General features: G+C 38.5%; 1 protein-coding gene across 2 annotated transcripts in view; it reads right to left on the minus strand.

Moving 5' to 3' along the window:
* ELP2 (elongator acetyltransferase complex subunit 2) overlaps positions 1-22,505 on the minus strand; it is a 47,942-nt gene that overhangs the window by 12,086 nt on the left and 13,351 nt on the right. For both annotated transcript variants that reach the window (XM_034995722.1, XM_034995723.1), the window contains 9 exons: positions 21,372-21,467; positions 20,010-20,110; positions 19,678-19,809; positions 16,038-16,187; positions 14,168-14,356; positions 12,981-13,050; positions 11,973-12,068; positions 11,769-11,826; positions 11,091-11,163 (listed from right to left, as the gene is read on the minus strand). In XM_034995722.1, the coding sequence (XP_034851613.1) occupies positions 11,091-11,163; positions 11,769-11,826; positions 11,973-12,068; positions 12,981-13,050; positions 14,168-14,356; positions 16,038-16,187; positions 19,678-19,809; positions 20,010-20,110; positions 21,372-21,467 (965 nt within the window). The remainder of the gene's footprint in view (positions 1-11,090; positions 11,164-11,768; positions 11,827-11,972; positions 12,069-12,980; positions 13,051-14,167; positions 14,357-16,037; positions 16,188-19,677; positions 19,810-20,009; positions 20,111-21,371; positions 21,468-22,505) is intronic.

Here is a 22,505-nt window from a genome sequence, read left to right on the forward strand (position 1 = left end):
GCTTGTGTTCCCTCTCTCGCTGTTTCTCTGCCAAAAATAAATACACTCTTAAAAAAAAAAAAAGAAATCAATAACAAGATATTTGGAAAACACTCAGTATCTGGAAACTAAATAATAACTTATAGGTAAAAGACAAAATCAAAGGTAAATTAAAAAATATTTTCAGTTAAGTGAAAATGAATAGAATGTGTCAAAATTTACAGAATGCCTCAAAAATACTTAGAAATTTATAGCACTCAACACTTATATTAGAAAGATCTGAAATCAATGGTCTCGGATTTAACCTTATTAAACTAGAAACAGAAAAGGAAATGGAATCTAAGAAAAAAATAAATGGGTGCCTGGGTGGCTCAGTCAGTTAAGCGTCTGCCTTCAGCTTGGGTCATGATCCCAGGGTCCCTGGATCAAGTCCCATATAGGGCTCCCTGCTCAGCGGAGTCTGCTTCTCCATCTCCCTCTGCCCCTCCCCCTGTTCCTGCTCTCTCTCTCTCTCAAATAAAATCTTTAAAAAAAAACAGCAAAAATCAATGAAATAGAAACAAGAACTCAGTAGCAGAGGAAAATCAACAAAATCAAAAAGTTGGTTATTTGAAAATATTAAAGAAATTTATTATTTTCCTGATTATCAGAATGCTTCCCTCACCAAAACAAAAAATGCTGGGGCAGGGGGTGCGGTATGAGAAAGAAGACACAAATTGCTGACAGCAGGTTTAAGAAAGGTGACATCACCAGAGATTCTACTGATATTAAAAGGATCATAAGTGGGGCGCCTGAGTGGCTTAGTCAGTTAAGTGTCTGTCTTCCCCTCAGGTCATTATCTCAGAGTCCTGAGATAAGCCCCACGTCGGGCTCTCCAGGGAGCCTGCTTCTCCCTCTGCCTGTCCTTTTGCCTGCTTGTGCGCACTCTCTCTCAAATAAATAAAATCTTAAAATAAATAAAAATAAAAGGATCATAAGAGAGTATTATAAATAACTTCATGTCAACAAATTTGACAACTCAGGTAAAAGGGACAAGTTTTCTGAAAGATACAAACTAAAACTACTAAGGTTCACTCAAGAAAAACTGGGTAACCTATACAATCCTGTATCTATTAAAGACATTTTATTTGTAGTTAAAAACCCTCCCACGAAGAAAACTCTAGGATGTTTGCTTACTGGGGATTTCTCTCAAACATTTAAAAAAGAAATAATACAAATCCTACACAAACTCTTCCAGAAAATTGCGGAAGACGAAAATATTTCTAAGAGGCTAGCATTACTCTGAAACCAAAACCAGATGAAGCTATTATAAGGAAAGAAAACTATACTACAATATCCATCATATATTATATATTAAAGTTTTGAACAAAATTTTAGAAAAATGAGTCCAATAGTATATAAAATGATAATGTATCACAAATAGGTGGGGTTTGGTTCCAAGAATGCAAAGTTGGTTTATTATTTTAAAAGTCAGTGTAATTCATAATATTAATAAACTAAAAAGGGAAAACCGTATGATCATGTCAGTAAATGAAGAAAAATATATTTACAAAATCTATCATCCATTCCTGATAAAAACTGTCTGCAAACTAGAAATTGTAGGCAACCTGATAAAGAAGAATCACAAGAAATCTACAGCAAACATCACCAGTAATGGACAAAGAAGGAATATTCCTGAGGTGAGGAATAAAGCCAAGGATTTCTGCTATTACCACTTCTATCCAACATTAAGACATCCATATGGGAAAGGAAGAATAAAACTTTCTTTATTCATATGCAACATAAGCCTCTGTCTGGAAAATGCTACAGTATCTATAATAAAGCTAACAAGAACTAATATAAGTTTAGGAAGCTCCCAGGATATAAGATCAATATACAAAAAGTAACTGTACTTCCATATATAAGCAATGAACAGATATAAAATATACGAAATAAGGGTAAATTTAACAAAATTGTTTAAGACCTGACACTGAACACTACAAAAGATTCCTAATAATATTAAGATGTTAACACTGGGGGAAACTGAGTGAGAAATATTCTACGTACTTTCTCTGCAGCATTTTGTTAAATCTACCATCATTCTAAAATAAAATGTTTACTTAAAACAAAAAATCATTCCTAAGAAATTAAAGACCTAAATAAATGAAAGACATACTGAGTTTGTGTGTAAAAAGACCTATTATTGTTAAAATCCTCCCCAAATTGATCTATAGAATCAGTGCAATGCCCATCAAAAAATTCTAGTAGGTATTTTTGTAGAAACTGTCAAGCTGATTCTAAAATTTATATGGAAAAGTAAAGAACCTAGACTAGCCAAAATAACTTTGAAAAGTAAGAAGAGAGTTGGTTCCTGATTTCAAGACATATTACAAAAAGCTACAGCTATTAGGAGAATGTGGTATTGGCATCAACATAAGAAAGAAGATGAATGGAAGAAAATAAAAGTGGAGAAAGAGATGCACATATATATGGACAGCTGATTTTTGGCAAAGGTACAAAAGGCAGTTGGTAAAGGGATAGTCTTTTCAACATATAATGGAACAACTGGATACCACATGTAAGAAAACCAACTTTAACCTATATTCCAAATGCAAGAATTAATTAAAGATGTGTCATAGGTCTAAACATAAACCTTAAAATCTATAAAACTCCTAGAAAAAAATGTAGCAAATCTTTGTGATCTTGAGTTAGGCAAAGATTTCTTAGATATTACACAAAAAGCACAACCCAATACAGAAAAAAAATTGGTAAATTAGGCTTCACCAAATCATACAACTTCTGCTCTTTGAAAAACACTGTGAGAAAATGAAGACAAGTCACTGGGAATAATTACTAAATAGCATTTATCTGATAGTTCTATCCAATGTATATGAAGAACTTTTCCAAATTCAGTAGTAAGAAAACAATGCAATAAAGAAATCGGCAAAAGACTTGAAGATACTTCATCAAAGAAGAGATACAGATGGAAAATTAACATATGAAAATATGCTCGACATCACTGGTCATTAGGAAAATGAAAATTACAACCACAATGAGATGTTACACACCAAATAGAATGGTTAAAAAGACTGACCATAACGTACAAAGTGTTGATGAGGGTGTGGAGCAAGGGGAACTCCCACTGCTAGTGGGGCTATAAAATGGTATAACCATTTTGGAAAATAGCTTGGCAGTTTCATAAAACTTTAAATATACATCTAGGGGCACCTGGGTGGCTCAGTCGGTTAAGCATCTGACTCTTTTTATTTTTAACTTTATTATGTTATGTTAGTCACCATATAATACCTCGTTAAGTTTTTGATGTGGTGATCCAAAATCCATTGTTTTCATATAACACCCAGTGCTCCATGCAGTATGTGCCCTCCTTAATATCCATCACCGGGCTAACCCATCCCCCCTCCCCGCTCCCCTCTAAAACCCTGTTTGTTTCTCAGAGTTCACAGTCTCTCATGGTTCATCTCTCCCTACGATTTCCCCCCCTTCATTTTTCCCTTCCTTCTCCTAATGTCCTCCATGCTATTCCTTATGTTCCACAAATAAGTGAAACCATATGATAATTGACTTTCTCTGCTTGACTTATTTCACTTAGGATAATCTCCTCCAGTCCCACCCATGTTGATGTAAAAGTTGGGTATTCATCCTTTCTGATGGCTGAGTAATATTCCATTGTATATATGGACCACATCTTCTTTATCCATTCATCTATTGAAGGGCATCTAGGCTCTTTCCAGTTTGGCTATTGCGGACATTGCCGCTATGAACATTGGGGTGCATATGGCCCTTCTTTTCATTATATCTGTGTCTTTGGGGTAAATACCCAGGAGTGCAATTGCTGGGTCATAGGGTAGCTCTATTTTTAATTTTTTGAGGAACCTCCACACTGTTTTCCAAAGTGGCTGTACCAACTTGCATTCCCACCAACAGTGTAAGAGGGTTCCCCTTTCTCCACAACCTCTTCAACATTTGTTGTTTCTTTCCCTGTCCATTTTGGCCATTCTAACTGCTGTAAGGTGGTAACTCAATGTGGTTTTGATTTGAATTTCCCTGATGGCTAATGATGATGAACATTTTTTCATGTGTCTGTTAGCCATTTGTACGTCTTCTTCAGAGAAGGGTCTCTTCATGTCTCCTGCCGATTTTTTGACTTATTTGTTTTTTGTATGTTGAGTTTGAGAAATTCTTTATATATCTTGGATACCAGCCCTTTATCTGTAGTGTCATTTGCAAATATCTTCTCCCATTCTGTGGGTTGCCTGTTTGTTTTGTTGACTGTTTCCTTTGCTGTGCAGAAACTTTTTATCTTGATGAAGTCCCAAAAGTTCATTTTTGCTTTTGTTTCACTAGCTTTTGGAGATGTATCTTGAAAGAAGTCGTTGTGGCCGATGTCAAAGAGGTTACTGCCTATGTTCTCCTCTAGGATTTTGATGGATTCCTGTCTCACATTGAGGTCTCTCATCCACTTTGAGTTTATCTTTGTGTATGGTGTTAGAGAATGGTCGAGTTTCATTCTTCTGCATGTGGCTGTCCAATTTTCCCAGCACCATTTATTGAAGAGACTGTCTTTTTTCATTGCATATTTTTTCCTGCTTTATCAAAATTATTTGACCATAGAGTTGAGAGCCCATATGGGGTTCTCTATTCTGTTCCATTGGTCTATATGTCTGTTTTTGTGCCAGTACCATGCTGTCTTGGCGATCACAGCTTTGTAATTTGGGGGTGGAGTCTTTTGGGTTTTCCATATAAAGTTACCATGTCATCTGCAAAAAGAGTTTGACTTCTTCTTTGCCAAATTGAATACCTTTTATTTCTTTTTGTTGTCTGATTGCTGTTGCTAGGACTTCTAGTACTATGTTGAACAATAGTGGCGAGAGTGGGCATCCTTGACGTGTTCCTGATCTTAAGGTAAAGGCTCTCGGTTTTCCCCATTGAGGATGATATTCGCTGTGGGTTTTTCATAGATGGATTTTATGAGCTTGAGGAATGTTCCCTCTATCCCTATACTCTGGAGAGTTTTAATCAGGAAAGGATGTTGTATTTTGTCAAATGCTTTTTCTGCATCAATTGAGAGGACCATATGGTTCTTCACCCTCCTCTTATTAATGTGTCCTATCACACTGATTGATTTGTGAATGTTGAACCACCCTTGCATCTCGGGGATAAATCCCACTAGGTTGTGGAGGATGATCCTTTTAATGTATTGTTGGATCCTATTAGCTAGGATTTCGTTAAGGATTTTGGAATCCATATTCATCAGGGATCCCAGTCTGAAATTCTCCTTTTGGATGGGGTCTTTGCCTGGTATGGGGATTAAGGTAATGCTGGCCTCATAGAATCAGTTTGGAAGCTTTCCTTCTGTTTCTATTTTTTGAAACAGCTTCAGTAGAATAGGTATGATTTCTTCTCTGAATGTTGGGTAGAATTCCCCAGGGAATCCATCAGGCCCTGGACTCTTGTTTTTTGGGAGGTTTTTGATCACTGCTTCAATCTCATTACTGGGTATTGGCCTATTCAGGTTGTCACTTTCTTCCTGTTTCAGTTGTGGCAGCTTACAGGTTTCCAGGAAGGCATCCATTTCATCCAGATTGCTCAGTTTATTGGCATATAGTTGTTGATAATAATTTCTAATAATTGTTTCATTTCCTTGGTGTTAGTCGTGATCTCTCCCCTTTCATTCATAATTTTATTAATTTGGGTTCTTTCTCTTTTCTTTTGGGTAAGTCTGGCCAGTGGTTTATCGATCTTATTAATTCTTTCAAAGAACCAACTTCTAGTTTTGTTGATCTGATCTACTGTGTTTCTGGTTTCTAATTCATTGATCTCTGCTCTAATCTTAATTATTTCTCTTCTAATGTGTGGCTTAGGCATCGTTTGTTGCTTTTTCTCTAGTTCTTTAAGGTGTAGAGTTATTAGTGAACTTGGGATTTTTCTTTTTTTTTTGAGTGAGGCTTGGATGGCTATGTATTTCCCCCTTAGGACCGCCTTTGCAGTATCCCATTGGTTTTGGACCGATGTGTTTTCGTTCTCATTGGTTTCCATGAATTGTTTAAGTTCTTCTTTGATTTCCTGGTTGACCCTAACATTCTTGAACATAGTGGTCTTTAGCTTCCAAGTGTTTGAATTTCTTCCAAATTTTTTCTTGTGACTGAGTTCCAGGTTTAAAACACTGTGGTCTGAGAATATGCAGTGAATAATCTCAGTCTTTTGGTATTGGTTGAGACCTGATTTGTGACCCAGTATGTGGTCTATTCTGGAGAAAGTTCCATGTGCGCTTGAGAAGAATGAGTATTCTGTTGTTTTAGGGTGGAAGGATCTGTATATATCTATGAGGTCCATCTGGTCCAGTGTGTCATTCAAAGCTCTTGTCTCTTTGTTGATCTTCTGCTTAGATGATCTATTACTGAGAGTGGAGTATTGAGGTCTACAATTAATGTACTGTTATCAATATGACTCTTTATTTTGGTTAACAGTTGGCTTATGTAGATGGCTGCTCCCATGTTGGGGGCATAGATATTTACAATTGTTAGATCTTCTTGTTGGATAGACCCTTTAAAAATGATATAGTGTCCTTCTGTGTCTCTAACTACAGACTTTAGTTTAAAATCTAATTTGTCTGATATAAGAATTGCTACCCCAGCTTTCTTTTGAGGTCCGCTGGTATGGAAGATGGATCTCCATCCCTTCACTTTCAGTCTGGATGTATCTTTAGGTTCAAAATGAGTCTCCTGTAGACAGCATATGGATGGGTCCTGTCTTCTTATCCAATCTGCAACCCTGTGCCGTTTTATGGGAGGATTTAGGCTGTTCACATTGACAATGATTATTGAAAAGATATGAACGGTCATCATGTTGCCTGTGAAGACGTTGTTTTTATAGACTATCCCTGTAAATTTCTGTTGTATATCACTCTTGGGGTCTTTCTCCTTTTATAGAACCCCCCTTAATATTTCTTGCAGGGCTGGCTTAATGGTCCCATATTCTTTCAGTTTCTGCCAGTCTTGGAGCTCTGCATCTCTCCATCCATTCTAAATGACAGCCTTGCCAGATAAAGTATTCTTGGCTGCATGTTCTTCTCGTTTAGTACCCTGAATATGTCTTGCCAGGCCTTTCTGGCTTGCCAGGTCTCTGTGGATAGGTCTGACGTTATTCTGATGTTCCTCCCTCTGTACGTAAGGAATTTCTTCCCCCTAACTGCCCTTAAGATGGTTTCCTTGGTTCTAAGATTTGTGAGTTTTAATATTACATGCTGGGGTGTTGGCCTGTTTTCCTTGATCTTGGGAGGGGTCCTCTCTGCCTCTAGGACACAAATGTTTGTTTCATTCCCCAGATTAGGAAAGTTCTCAGCTACGATTTGCTCAAATATATCTTCTAGTCCTCTCTCTCTCTCCACTCCCTCCGGTATTCCAGTAATTCTGACATTGGAACGCTTCATGGTATCACTTATTTCTCTGATTCTATTTTCATGGATTCTGAATTGTTTTTCCCTGGCCTCCTCTTTTCCCTTTTTATCTATTAAATTGTCTTCCAGGTCACTAATTTGCTTTTCTGCCTCACTTACCCTAGCTGTTAGATTATCTAGATTAGATTGGATCTCATTGATAGCATTTTTAAGTTCTGCCAATTCAGCTTTCATTTCTGCCCTCAGAGACTCTATGTTGCCATTAATTGATTTCTCCATTCTAGCTGTTGTCTTCACAATTGCTAGCCTGAATTCCATCTCCAACATCTTGGTTATATCTGCATCCATTTGTAAATCTGCGGCATAGGTCATAATCTCGGAGTCTTTCCTGTTTTGGGGGTTCCTCCTCCTAGTCATTCTGTTGAGGGGCGGTTGAGGGAATGTATAGAGTCAATTATTGACCAGAGCCCAAGTAAGATGCACCTGTTTTCTAGGGACCTTAGGGTTGCTGGTCTCTTGTTCTCCCAGCCTGTCTTCTGGGGGAGGGGCCTGCCACGCTGGTACTCGGGCAACCCTGTTTGGGCACAGTTGCCCTTCCCCCTTGTGGCGGGGTATGGGCTCATTGGGAACCATTTTGGGGGGGCTTTTGTTCTCTGGCGGCTTTCCCTGGTGGCTTTCCGCGTCTCTTCCGAGAGTCAGAGCAGAAGAGACCGTTTCCAACCCTCTGCCTCAGAGCAGAGATCGCAGTCTGTTCTTCAGTGAGCTCTCCAGGCCACACTATCTCCATTTCTATCTGTGCTGCTATAAACTGCAGCGTCCTGGGTTGTGCACCCCTCTGCAGTGCTCCCAGTCCTGCCTCCAGGTCGGGCACGTCTCTGCCCTTTGTACTTCTAAAACCGCCAGCCGCTCCCAGCTCGCACACGTGACCCCGCTGCTCCGGTTTCTGTCTGGGGAGCTGCCCTAAAGTCCTTGCCCCACCGCTACCGGTCTGCGAGTCTGTGCCCGTCCCCAGCACAGGAGGCTATCGCTCACTGGCGGTGTAGGATCCCACAGCCAGGCACCCTCCCGCTGCCGTTTATCCTCCGATATCTGCCTGCGGAATCATGGCTCCCTGCTTTGTACCTCGAAACCAACCGCCTGTGATATTCTGTTTGTAGAGATCCAGATCTTCTTACATCTCAGTCTGATTTCGTAGGTGCTCAGAGTGGTCTGGTAGATATCCAGCTCAATTCTGGGGACCAGTTGGAACAGGGCCCCCTACTCCTCTGCCATCTTTTCCCCCTTCCTCCAAGCATCTGACTCTTGATTTCAGCTCAGGTCATGCCTTCAGGGTCTTGGGATCAAGCCCCATACTGGGCTTGGTGTTCAGTGCAGAGTGCGCCTGTCCCTCTCCCTCTCTTCCTTGCCCTGCTTGTGCTGGCTACCCCCACCCTAAAATAAATAAACAATTTTTTTAAATAAATAAACATACATCTAGCAATTGTACTCAGAGGTATTTATTCAACAGAAATGAAAGCATGTATCTGTATGTAGACTTGTATACAAATATTCACAACTGGTTTATAGGTTAAAGCCAAACACTGGAAACAATTCAAATGTCCATTAGTAACTGAATATATCAGGGGCACCTGGGTGACTCCATGGGTTAAACATGTGCCTTCGGTTCAGGTCATGATCTCAGGGTGTTGGGGACGAGCCCCACTTTGGACTCCCTACTCAGCAGGGAGTTTGCTTCTCCCTCTGGCTCTCCCCCAGCTTGTGTGCTCGCTCTCAAATAAATAAAATCTTAAAAAAATATATAAATGAACAGATCAACAAACTGTAATATATCTATAAAAGGGAAAACTATTCAGCAATAAAAAAGAATAAACTGCTCATATATGCAACAACATGGATGAATCTCAAATTCTTGTACTGAACAAAAGAAGCCGGACCACAAAAAAGAAAAAAAAAAGCATACTGTAGGATTCCATCTATATAAATTTTAGAAGACGCCAAGTACTCTATCATGACAGAAAGCAGATTAGTGGTTTCCTAGGGATGGGACAGGACAGGGTAAGAAGGGACAGGAAAGAGGACTTACCAAGGGGCAGAGGAAATTTCTGGGGTTGATGGCTATGTTCATTATCTTAATTATAGTTGTGATTTCACAGGTATAAACAAACATGTTAAAACTTATCAAACTGTTCACCTTCAACATGCAACTTATAGTACGCTAACAACTTTAAATAAAGTTGTTAAAAACGTTAGTTTCGGGCACCTGGGTGGCTCAGTCAGTTAAGCGTCTACCTTCAGCTCAGGTCATGATCCCAGGGTCCTGGGATCGAGCCCCATGTAGGGCTCCTGCTAGGCAAAGAGTCTGCTTTCTCCCTCTCCCTCTGCCACTCCCCTTGCTTGTTCTCGCTCTCTCTTTCCCTCAAATAAATAAATCTTAAAAAAAAAAAAAAAAAAAAGTTAGTTTCAAAGGAAGACACATCCAATCATTTGCCTTACCAATCAAAACCAAATGTGTGGCTGGCATCCTCCATTCAAGAAACCCGGCTACCTTCAGGTAAACCTTCAGATTTAAACTTTCCAAGCCACACCTCTTTTCTGTTGTTTATTAAAATATAAAATACACAGAAAAAGTACACAAGTAACAAGAAAGTTGCACACACTTGCTACAAGCAAGCCCACTTGAAAAGGAAAAATAACCAATTATATGACTGACAGTTCCCAAAGCTAAAAACAAATGAGCTGCTCAGGAGAAGCATGACTATTCCTGCTACTAAGCTCCATTTTTTCCACAGGCCCCTGTATCAAAAGGAAGTAGTCTCAGTACCATCCTCACAGAGGGGACAACAAGCAAAGGACATGAGGCAGGAGGGGCATAGCAATATTTCTTATGATGCCTCTCAATACAGGTAGTGGCAAGAAGCCACAGTAAAAGCAGAGACAGAGGGGGCCCAACCAGATAGGCAGCTCAAGTCATCAGCTTAAAACGAGTAAATAAATTTTAGAAAATGTAGAGAAATATGTGGGTCTCAGACCTTTCAGACAATCCTCCATATATATTCACTCCACAGAATATGGATAAACACTGAATTGTGAGTTTGAGATCATTCCCCCAAGCAAAAGCTTGAAGAACACTATTCCGCATGCTAGTAAGCCAGCCTCCACCCTGCCTCACCATGGCATGGGCTGAGGGAGTCCATTCACTCTGGTCAGTACGACATCTGTTCCTGGACAAAGTGTCAGATGGAACGGAGCACGCTCTGGGTTTCACCTTCTCATTCCCCTTGTCTTCAGGACTCCTAATTATTTCAATTTATCGCATTTTGAGGTCATTTTAAAATACCTGATTAAATAAATCAACTCAAACCAAGTATTTAAGAACAAAAGGATATGGCTGAAACAGATTTAAAATCCAACTGCAGGCTTTTTTTTTTTTTTAATTTTATCTATTTTTAAGTAAGCTCTACACCCAACGTGGGGCTTGAACTCACAATCCTGAGATCAAGAGTCACATGCTCTACTGACTGAGCCAGCCAGGCGCCCCTCAGTTGCAGGCTTATGAAGGGACAGAAGGGAAACAAGACTGAGAAAACAAGATTCAGAAAAAAGCAGGCCCCAGTGACCTTTCACGGAGTGTTCCGTCTCCATCACCACAACTTTTAAGAGTCTGATGACTCAAGTAACATGTGAACAAATAGAATAAAAAAGTAAAATTCCCTACCTTACATGCTGAGGCAAGCAGGGCCTTTGAATTGCTACAAGCAACACAAAATATTTCATAACCATGTCCATATCTAAAATTTAAAAAGAAAAAAAAATGCATGATCCCTATATTAGTATATGCACCTATTCTCAGGCTGCAGTTTTCAAATGTGAAAAGAACATCAATCTCTCTAACATACAATTCTTTTAGGGACATTACATTTCTGTCTAGGCAAACATTTAGGGAAAAAAAAAGAGACTGGGGAAAATGCCAGCTTCCTAAAAGTGATACAACTTATTCAAACAATTAGATTAAAATACGAGTTTTCACCCCCAGCCACCCAGTACAACAAACAATAAATCCAGAAAAGGTTTTGATGGAGAACCATAAAAGGGAAAAAAACAAAAACAACAGAATAATAAATCTTAGAAGTCCTTTTGAAAAAGTAAAAGAAATATGTTATGTCTCTCTACTTTAAATATGAAGACCAATAAACAAATCCAGTAAATAGAATGCATAGTAATATAAAAATCTATGTGAAGCTTTTCTTGCCCCTTAGGAAGGCCACTAAAGATTTTTAGATGGGAGGGGACAATGTAGGTAAAAGGAAAGCAAACGAGAAAATCAAATTGTGGTGAGAAAAAAAAAATCACAAGTTATGACAGAATCAGATCAAAGAGCTTAACTTTAACTTACAGTTTTTGAACTTCAGGCCATAAAGTATTCTGCAAAAGATGATCCTCAGTGGGAGGTTCTACAATAAATGTATAGCATTGCAATTATTTTTTCTATTTTCATGCAAATAAGTGAATTCCATAGCACTTATTTAGGTCAAGAGTAACAGGTACCATACTATGTGTACTAATGACTCTGTTAAACCACTTTTTTACCATTTCTTACCTGTAAGGATGGAGGGGTGAAAGGCCACTGGTTGATACTCGAAACTAGTGCTAGTTAACAGTTCCTCTTCATCAGAAGGCTGAGAAGCTGTATCTCCTAGTTTAAAAGAAACACATCAACATCATCAATCAGTCCTCATATGTATATGTCCTATGCACATCCCAATATTAAGACCATCAGAAAGCAGTGGCACCTCAAACTACTGACTGTACTTCAAAGACGCATCAACGTGATTCCAAAGCCAAGGCTATTTCCGCTACTCCAGTATTTACCAAATGTGCTCCTTGAAGCACCAGTCAATTCCATAAAGATTCCTTCCCTTTTCTTTGACCTGACGTTTCCCAAACTTAAAACAATCAGACAAATTCTTCAGGCTAGCCATATTAGCATGTGTGGTGGCAGTGCTCCATGAAACACACTCTGTGAAAGCCGCACCAATTTCAGGGTCTGCGTATGGACAGAGTACTTAGCATGAAATGTCTGATGGAGGAAGCAGATGCATGTATTGTGATTTAAAAAAAAAAAATTGGAGGCATTTAGGTGGCACAGTCGATTAAGCGGCCGACTCTTGGTATTGACTTGGGCTGTAGGGATCGAGCCATACTTCGGGCTCTGCACTCAGCAAGGAGTCTGCTTGAGATTCTCTGTCCTTCTCCCTCTGCCCCTCCCCCTTCTCTAAAATAAATACATAAATCTTAAAAAAATTATTTTATTTATTTATTTGACAAAGAGAGACAGCGAGAGGGGGAACACAAGCAGGTGGAGTGAAAGAGGGAGAAGCAGGCTTCCCGCTGAGCAGGAAGCCCGATGCGGGGCTCGATCCCAGGACCTTGGGATCATGACCTGAGCCGAAGGCAGACGCTTAACGACTGAGCCACCCAGGAGCCCCAATCTTAAAAAAATTATTAAAAAAATCAGTAATGAACATGAGGTACATGTTATCCAAGTGTGTAACTAGGTCTTAAAAACCACTATGGGTTCAAAACTTTTGGACACTTAAAGCCTTACCCTGAAAGACAGCTTTATTTGATAACCCCAAAGCAGGGACAGTAGCTCCTTCTGGAAGATCACTGTCTTGCTGGAATAAAAAGTATGATACATGTTTCAAACACTAAAAGTTACTATTACCTCAGGCACACAAAAATATCATGCTCATAAATGCAGAGGAACAATTTAAAGACCACATTGTGTGGATATCTACCTACACTTCCATTTTCTTTTAAACCAACAGATGGAATGCTAAGCAATCACTCTGCAAAGACAGGCTGCAGTTAACCCCCAACCCTCTACACCCAATCCATAAAGTCGGCTATCTTCTCATCCACGAGCTTGTCAAACCCTAACAGCTCTGTGAGTTTCAAAGTGTGACAGAGAGAGCACTCGTCTGGTTTCTAGCAAAAAGTGGGCTGAAAATGGCATGCCCAGGGCTCTACTTCCAAGAGTCTCCCAAGCACGTGCCTAATGATGCCCATGCAAACACCACTGTTTCCTAAAAAGGCACACAGTATTTTCATTAAACATATTTAAATTACTCAATATTTAAAAAAATTTTTACAGAGTGCCATTTGAAGTGCCAATAATCTGCTTATACCCCACAATTTATACCAATCAAATTATCTTTAGCCACCAAATAAATCATTGGTCTCATCCAGTAATTCCAAGTACTTCGGTTCCACTGCTCCCTACCTCTAACCTACAGCTACATGGAAATCTCCTTGAAAATATGACCTATCTAGGGGTGCCTTAGTGGCTCAGGTAGCTAAATGTCTGCCTTCCAGCTCAGGTCATGATCCCAGGGTCCTGGGATCGAGCCCCACATCAGCTCTCTGCTCAGCAGGGAGCATGCTTCTCCCTCTCCCTGCCACTCCCCTGTTTGTGCGTTCTCTAATAAATAAATGAAATCTTAAAAAAAAAAAATAACCTATTATATATTGTTTTACTGTAGGCACCTAACACAGTGATAATACATGGTATTCCTGCCTTGATTTAACACTGCTATTCTTTACAGTGTGTAAAAAAATTTCTGGTTTTAACATTTAAATTATTGCACGTCACAATGTGCACAAAAGTTTGTCAAACCAATAATAACATGATTTGACTTCCTTTTACCCATGAGCTCCATTTACAGGCCTAAGCAAAAAAAATTTTTTAAATGAAGTACATGGATTTAGTCGAAACATTAGAGGAATACTCACATTACAAAGCACAAGATCCAGTGATTGGCCCGTAATGGCACAAAAATTTTCCACAAAATTCCGAGGTGCAGAAAATACTCGAAGAACTTTTTCATCTGCTCCAGATACAAACTGAAACCGACTAATCATTGCCAAACATTTCAGGTCATATCCATGTATCTGAGGCCTGGCAATTTCATGCCAAGTCACCTGGGTATTAAAATAGGATAAACAAAAAATGATCATACATTTCAAAAACCAAATTCTTTTCAACAAGCAAAATATCAGATGCAAAATCATTTATTATGCCATGGAAATATGACCACAGAGCATATTCATCCGTGTTGTGTTTAGTGATAATTCAATCCTTTTTGTTACTGAGTAGTATTCCCTTGTACAGCTATATATATAGATACATGTATATATACACATATACATAAGCTTGTTGATCCATTCACGTACTGATAGACATTTAGATTATTTCCACTTTTTGTCTTTTACTGAAAAAGCAGTTGTGAACATTTCTGTACAAGTCTTTGCACGGACATGGGCTTCTATTTTTCTTGGGTAAATACTACCTATAAGTAAAATGGCTGCATGATATCAAAGATGCATATTTAAATTTTTAAGAAACTGCCAAACTATTTCCCAAAGAGGTTATACATTTCACAATCCCACCAGCAGGGTACAAGAGTGTCAGCGGCCTGCCCCTTCATCAACACTTGGTACACTCTTTTACTTTAGTCATTTTGATAGGTGTGTAATGGTATCTCACTGTAGCTTTACTTTGTATTTCCCTAATGACTGGTGGGGTTGAGAATCTTTTCCTGTCCTTATTTCCTTGTATCTTCTCTGGAGAAGTATCTGTTCAAATCTTTTGCCCATTTTTTTACAGGATTGTTTGTTTTCCTATTACTCAGTTCTGAGATGTTCTTTATATACCCTGGATATCAATCCCTTACTAGAGATGTGCTTGGTAAATACTTTCTCCCAGTTTGTGACCTGTCTTCTCATTTTCCTGACAGTGTCTTTCAAAAAGCAGAAATTTTACATTTTGGTGAAGTTCAATTTATCCATTTTTTTAAGGAATGACTAATAAACAACAGCTGAGCTGTACAGGTAATAAATCACAAAGAGCCAAAGAAACGCACTGCAAATCACGTGCTTTGTTTTTTAATGGACTGCAGTGTTGCTCCCAATGCCCTCAACTCCATAATTTGAATCTACCACTGCTACTGAAGTAGTGGCAGATTTCACTCATTTTCAAGGACTGACCCACAGTCAGTTCCAAGAATTTTTGTCAGAAATTAAAGCTGAGTATACAAGCTTTCTCTACCACATAGCACAGTTCAATGGCTTGCCAGTGGTAAAGTTCGGTTGTAATTTTTTGGGCTCAGGTCCAAGACTGAAAAGTTTATTGAACAAAAATTGCCCTCAATCACTATTACCTAATACTACATGACTTTAGAAATTTGCTTTTACTGCAGACTTGACAGTGTTTCCTAATGAATTAAACCTAAAATTACAAGGAATAAGTGAAATTTTATGTAGAACGCAAGTAAATACACTTTGAAAACAACTAACACTTAAATTGTCTGAAATGTAAAGAGTATACGTATGTCTAAGTTTTTAAGAAAATACTGAACTGTTTTCATTAACTGCTGTATCATTTTGCACTCATACTGGCAACATATGAAAACCCGGCCACTCAGCATCCTTAGCTCCGCTCCTTACTGTCAGTACTTCTCACTTGGGCCACTCTACAGTGTGCAGAGGCACCGTGTCATTGTTTTCACTTGCATTTTCATAGTGGTTAACAATGTTGCCCCACTTTTCACATGCTAAAGGATGTTTTTTAAAAAAATGTCAGTCAAGTAGGAAGACATTGTACCTGTGATTGGTCTTTTCTCTTCCACGGAGCAAAAAGTCGAGTTGTCTGGTCAGTACCAACAGTGATGATAAACTCTCCTTCTGGATCCCACATTAGGTCTTGGACACCATCAAAGTGTCCTGAAATAACAATCTCTGGAGTCCACTCTCTCTGCAATGAACATACTCATTACACATCAAAATAATCAGAGATGACTACTACTCAGAATTAAGTCTAATCATGATAATGCCTTCTGCCCTCAGGGCTAATGATGGAAAAGACTGATGCCCCCATTCCCCCAGCAAGGTAAAAAGCTAAAAAAACAAGATGAGATCTTAAAATAATAGAATCCTAAAATAAAAGGATAGGTTTTCCAATCAAGCATATTAGAACTTAAACATTCAAATATGTGTTGCATCCTTTAAAGCAGTAACCCTGGGAAATTCCCCTCTGTTCAGCATTTACTGAATGCCTCCTAGAAGCCAAACACTATTTAACTTTTCTCTGCCTCAAAGAACTCTTCTGTAAAAGAGTTACCAAGCTTGTACGGTTGTTATGAGAATTGAATGAATTTTTATTTGTAAAGCACCCAGAACAATGCCATACTAGGCATTATGTATTTTTCTGTTAAACTACATAATAAAGAGTATTATGTGAAATGAGTCAGTAGATTCTGAGTATGTGCCTGATTGGTTTTTTTTTTTTTAAAGATTCATTTATTTTAGGGAGACAGAGAGGGAAAGAGAGTGCACCAGCGGGAGGGGCAAAGGGAGAGGGAGAAAGAATCTCAAGCAGACTCTACTCAGCACAGAGCCCAACGCGGGGCTTGATCTCACACCCTGAGATCACAACCTGAGCCGAAACCAAGAGTCGGATGCTTCACCAACTGCACCACCCAGGAGTCCCGATGGCTTTCTTTATCAAGTAAAAGGAGCTACAGATATAGAGAACAGAGGATGAATCAAACCCAGCATACCCACATCCTGAGGAAGCTCGTACCAGCAACCATGCGAACAAAGAGACGATGAAATATAGAAAATGTCATGTGTCTCATCTACAAGCATCTTTTGAACAACCTAAGTAGTGGTAAAACAATCTTTAGAGTAAAAGTAAATTTGTATAAATAGCTAAAAGGTCACTCAAAGCCAAGTATGATGAATACAGTCAGTGATTAAACTAAGCTATATTATTTTCTAGTCAAAAAAATTAAAAGGTTGTGACTAAGAAGTGCTAATTTCTTCTGTGACATAAAAATTGATTCTAAAGTTAGCACTAATGGGAGTTCCCAAAAAGTTCTGAACAAAGAGCAGCACTTTTGGACTCTCAGTACAGTTTTCCACTGTAATAGTCCTAACATACAGTATTTGTTTTTAAAATCAGCCCCAATTGTAACAAATGTGCCACTCTGGTATGGGAGGCTGTGCATGTGTGGGGGCAGAGGGTAAATGGGAACTCTGTACTTTCTGCTCAATTTTTTTGTGAACCTAAAACTTCTTTAAAAAAATAAAATGTATAAAGTCACCTTAAATACCTGGTAAGCAGCTATTATAAATCTGAAGCCAAATTATAAGCACAAATAAAGTTCCTTGAATTCTATCTTCTGGTTTGAGTTTCTTTTTCCTCATCTGATGCTTTTTTTCTATGAAGGCTCTCAAACACTAAAGCTAAAATATGGCTCAAAGGCTCTTAACTCTGAGTTAAGAACAAAATTTATCCTAAAATATATCTTATCTAAAAGTGCCTTAGGGGCACCTGAGTGGCTCAGTCAGTTAAGCATCCCCCAACTCTTGATTTTGGTTCAGGTCATGATCTCAGGGTCGTGGGACTGAGTCCCCACATCGGGCTTCATGCTCAGCGAGGAGTCTGCTGGGATTTTCTCCCTCTGCCCTTCCCCCACCCACGCACATGCGCATACTCTCTCGAATTAAAAAATCAAAAAAAAAAAAAAAGGGCCTTAGCTGATGATTCCCTGGCTCATTTCATAGTAGAAATAATCCTTTTGTTTCTTGGTATGTTTGTACAGTTGACACACAATGTTATATTAGTTTCAGGTGTACAATATAGTGATTCAACGTATCTATACATTATGCTATGCTCCCACTAGTGTAGTTACCACCTGTCCCCATAAACACTATTACAATACCACTGACTATATTCCTTATGCTGTATTTTTTCTTCCCACGACTTATTCATTCTGTAACTGGAAGTCTGTACCTCCCACTCCCCTTCAGCTACTTGGCCCAACCCTACATCCTCTTTCCTCTCCGGAAACCATCAGTTTGTTCTCTGTATGTATAGGTCTGATTCCATACTAATAGAAACAATCTTGAAGGTCAACACCAAATGGAAAACATAAGGGAAAAAGTAAATCATTCCATGCATTGAGAAGTCAAATCCTTATATATAACATAACTATTACAAAGCCCACCAACTAAAGGTTATGCAAAGCCGTGAATTTTTACTTTATAAAGGAAGCCATGAGATGCACATTCAGAATCTATTGACTCACATTTCACTCAATGCTCTTATTTCTTTATTTACTTGATTTAAAATACATGAATATACTATCCCATATGTACCAGGCCCAGTTTTTCATACCGTACAAATATGAACTCACTGAAGCATCACAGAAACCCTTTGAGTAGGTGCTATTTCTATCCACATTTCACAGAGGAGGAACCTGAGACAGAGGTTAGGCAATGTCCTCGAGGTCACAGAGCTAGAAAATGCTGGGGCCAGGGTCTGAACCAGGTGGCCTCACTCCAAGGCCTGTGCTCTTAGCTGCTGTTCCTGCAATTTCATTTCCCCAAACCCAAAGAAGCAGATCAAAAGCAAATTAGAAAGTAAGAGTGGAATAATGTTGAGAGGCAGCTACATGACTACAGGAAGATAAGAGATTAACAACTACAAAAAAAGATGTAGAAGAACCCAGTATTTAGAGGACCATTTAAAATTACACTTATGAACAGCCCTGAGAGCATTAATATATTCCCTCACAAAATAACAGGTAGTCCTACTGCCCTTTTGTCAGTCATTCATCAGTAATTACCTATGGAGTACCCAACTGTCCAAGGAAAGACCAAATTACGTTATCTCCTTTAAGAAGACAGGGAAAGTAAACATTTTAGGAAACACTCCCATCAAAAAAATTTATAGAACTTAAAGGCAGAGCTTAAAATTTATACAGCTTAAAGTTCACTTATGTAGAAAGTTTACCTATGTGCAAATTTCAAAACCTCAACAATGCTGGACAAATGAATACTTTTAATCTAAGAAAAGCATAAGTTCCCTACTCAGTATAACTACAGTATAATATCCATAGTAAGAAGTGATGTCATTTGAACTTAAACACCTCTACTATGTTTCTGCAGAGTATTATAAGTATGTAACATAGTTTACCTAGGTTTCATTTCACTCTATTTGATTACAAATGCTTTATTTATTTATTTTTCTAAAGATTTTATTTATTTATTTGACAGAGATAGAGAGTACAAGTAGGCAGAGAGGCAGGCAGAGGGAGAGGGAGAAGCAGGCTGTCCGACGAGCAGAAAGCCCGATGTGGGGCCCGATGGGATCATGACCCGAGCCGAAGGCAGACGCTTAACCGACTGAGCCACCCAGGTGCCCCTACAAATGCTTTATTTAAAAACGCTTCTCTTACCGGGTTCGCCGCATTCTGTTTCCAAAGATGCAATGCACCATGGAAAGCATGAGCGATGATCATGGAACCATCTTCATTGAACTGGCAATCATAAAATCCCAGAGTATTTCCACCTACTTCACCTACTCGAACCTATGCAATAAAAGAAAATAATTTATAATCAATATTCCACGCTTTTCACAGTAGGAATCAGAGAGTCCATAGATTGTAACATTCCCTCTTATTTAGCATACATAAAGAGTTAACAGCTGCAGCTCCAGGAATATAAACTTGAGGGTTAAATATTGGTTATCAAACCCAATTTTCTGTTCCTTAAATATTCACATTTTTACCTGTTCTAGCCAAACTCCTGACTCTTCATCTGGAGCCCAGAGAATCATGGTTTTATCCATTGAGGCAGACAACAATCGCATCGGCTGCTGAAGAACACCATCTAAAGAATAAAAGCTAATGCCTTAAAGTGACCAACAAGCATTATGTTTTTAGATTGTACTAGAAAAACATGACATGGGTACTGCACTAGAAAAACATGACATGGGTACCGCAAGAACATTCACTTGCAGCATTACAATAGCAAAATTTTTGGAAATACCACAGAGGTCTACCATTAGAAGACTAGATGAATGACTTGTGGTATATTTAGACAATGGAATATTATTCTTCAATAAAAATAAATTAGAGCTACATGAATCAACATGGATACATCTCCAAAACATGTTAACTAAAAAGGCAAGTTGTAAGAGAATACATATTGATATCAAGTTTTAACAGCTGTAAAGCAATACTGTTTGTGGCTATGTAAAGATGTAGCAGAAGTATAAAAAACGCTCATGGGAATGATATGCAGTAAATTCAGTCCTGTAGTTGCCCTAAGGGAAGAATGGAGGGGAAAGAGTTCAGGAAAGAATACACAGAGGTCCCTCAATACCAGTAATATCTTTTTTCTTTTTTAACTGCAACAAATATGGCATAATATCAATAATAGATGAATACTGATTACCTGAGTATTCATTATTGATCTTTTCTATTCTTGCCCTGGGGAAGGGGCTAGAGGAAGAATGTGAGATTTGTGCCTTGTTCAGCTCTACACTGCAGCACCAGCCTCAGCATGCAACCATCACTCCATAAATGAAGATTGAGGGCAAAAGAAAGAGGAAGAAAGTCTTGTTTTTTCATAAATGTTGTATCCCAGTATTACACCAACTTTCTATTTGTAGGGGGTAAAGGTTCCAGTGAAATTGAAGTTGGCTTAAAAGTCAATTTCTCTTAAATCCCATAATGATTAGATGAAACCTTTCAAAGAGAGTTAAAAGGGGTGTGGTGGTTTCAGCATCACAGCATCAGTCACACTTTTCCCACTCAGGAGTGTAAGTTTCAATGGAATTGAGTGTCCAGCAGAACATGTCCAGCAGCTGCAGTATTATACTTTGCCAACTTAAAAATGTCTTATATTTGAAATTCTTATTTATTTTTTTTTAACTTTTTTTTAAGACTTTAAGTAATCTCTACACTCAACATGGGGCCCAAATTTATAACCCTGAGATCAAGAGTTGCATGCTCTACTGACTGAGCCAGCCAGATGTACCTATTTGAGATTTTTAATCAAAAAAACCCTCCACTTCATTTGGTCAGCTTAAAATTCTATACGTGAGATTTAAGTGAAATGAGGGATATGTGTATTTTTTTTTTCCTACCTTTGTAGAATGAAGGCTGCCAATGAACTGCATTTACCCAGTTTTCATGACCAGCCAGCACAGTCTCCAGAGTAACTGCAAATGCTATTTTAATACCTATAACAAAAACAATGACATTTTCTTTTTTCAAAGCTCTTCTAAAAAGAATTTTCATAACCAAGTTGTACAATTACATACTCCCTTTCAAAAATCAGAACATAATTTTATCCATTGTTCAAAATTACGGAGAAAAAAGTCCTAAAGATATATAAATTTTTCTCTATCTAATCATAAACACATACTAAGGAATATGTTCAATTTTAAAAGTTTTCTGGAACAGCTACTGTTATATTCCAATTAAAAAGCAAAGCCAGACATGTCAGGCTCCTTGAAGCCTCCTATCCGCACTCATTATCAACATGCAATAGCCTAAATACCATTTTTTAAAAAAAACAAGATAAATGTGGAAATAGGGGCTCCTGGGCGGCTCAGTCGTTAAACATCTGCCTTCGGCTCAGGTCACGATCCCAGGGTCCTGGGATCAAGCCCCGCGTCGGGCTCCCTGCTTGGCGGGAAGCCTGCTTCTCCCTCTCCCACTCCCCCTGCTTGTGTTCCCTCTCTCGCTGTGTCTCTCTCTGTCAAATAAATAAAATCTTTTAAAAAAAAATGTAGAAATAGAGATCAAATCAGTATCGTAACCTTTCAAATAAAATAATAAAAATGTCACAAAAATTTCATATTTGGGAATAACTAGCTACTCATAACATGCTGGTTAAAGATTTCCTGGTTCTCCCTATAAAACTATGTTACCAAAATCTCAACTCTAGTCGGCTTTAAAACCAATTAAAGTAATAAGAAAGAAGAGTATTCCTAGGTGAACAATGCTCACTGAGGGCTAACTTTATAATTTAGGTGAACACTCAAAAGTATTTCCTTCAAATACAACATTCCAGCAGGATCTACCATGCAGAGGTACTGTTCTGATTCCAGACAGTAAGAAAATCAGAATTACATATACCACTCAAGTGTAGTGCTTTGGCTTGTCTCTTATTTAAGTAAAGGTATGGATAATTCTCTTTATTCCTTTAGATCTTCCTATGCTAAAGCTGCAAATTTGGCATCATTTTATAAATTAATTTACTGAGAAAACATTGG

The sequence above is a fragment of the Mirounga leonina genome, unplaced genomic scaffold (genome assembly GCF_011800145.1).
Source record: "Mirounga leonina isolate KUSES-001 unplaced genomic scaffold, KU_Mleo_1.0 Mir_93, whole genome shotgun sequence".
NCBI classification, from domain to species: domain Eukaryota; kingdom Metazoa; phylum Chordata; class Mammalia; order Carnivora; family Phocidae; genus Mirounga; species Mirounga leonina.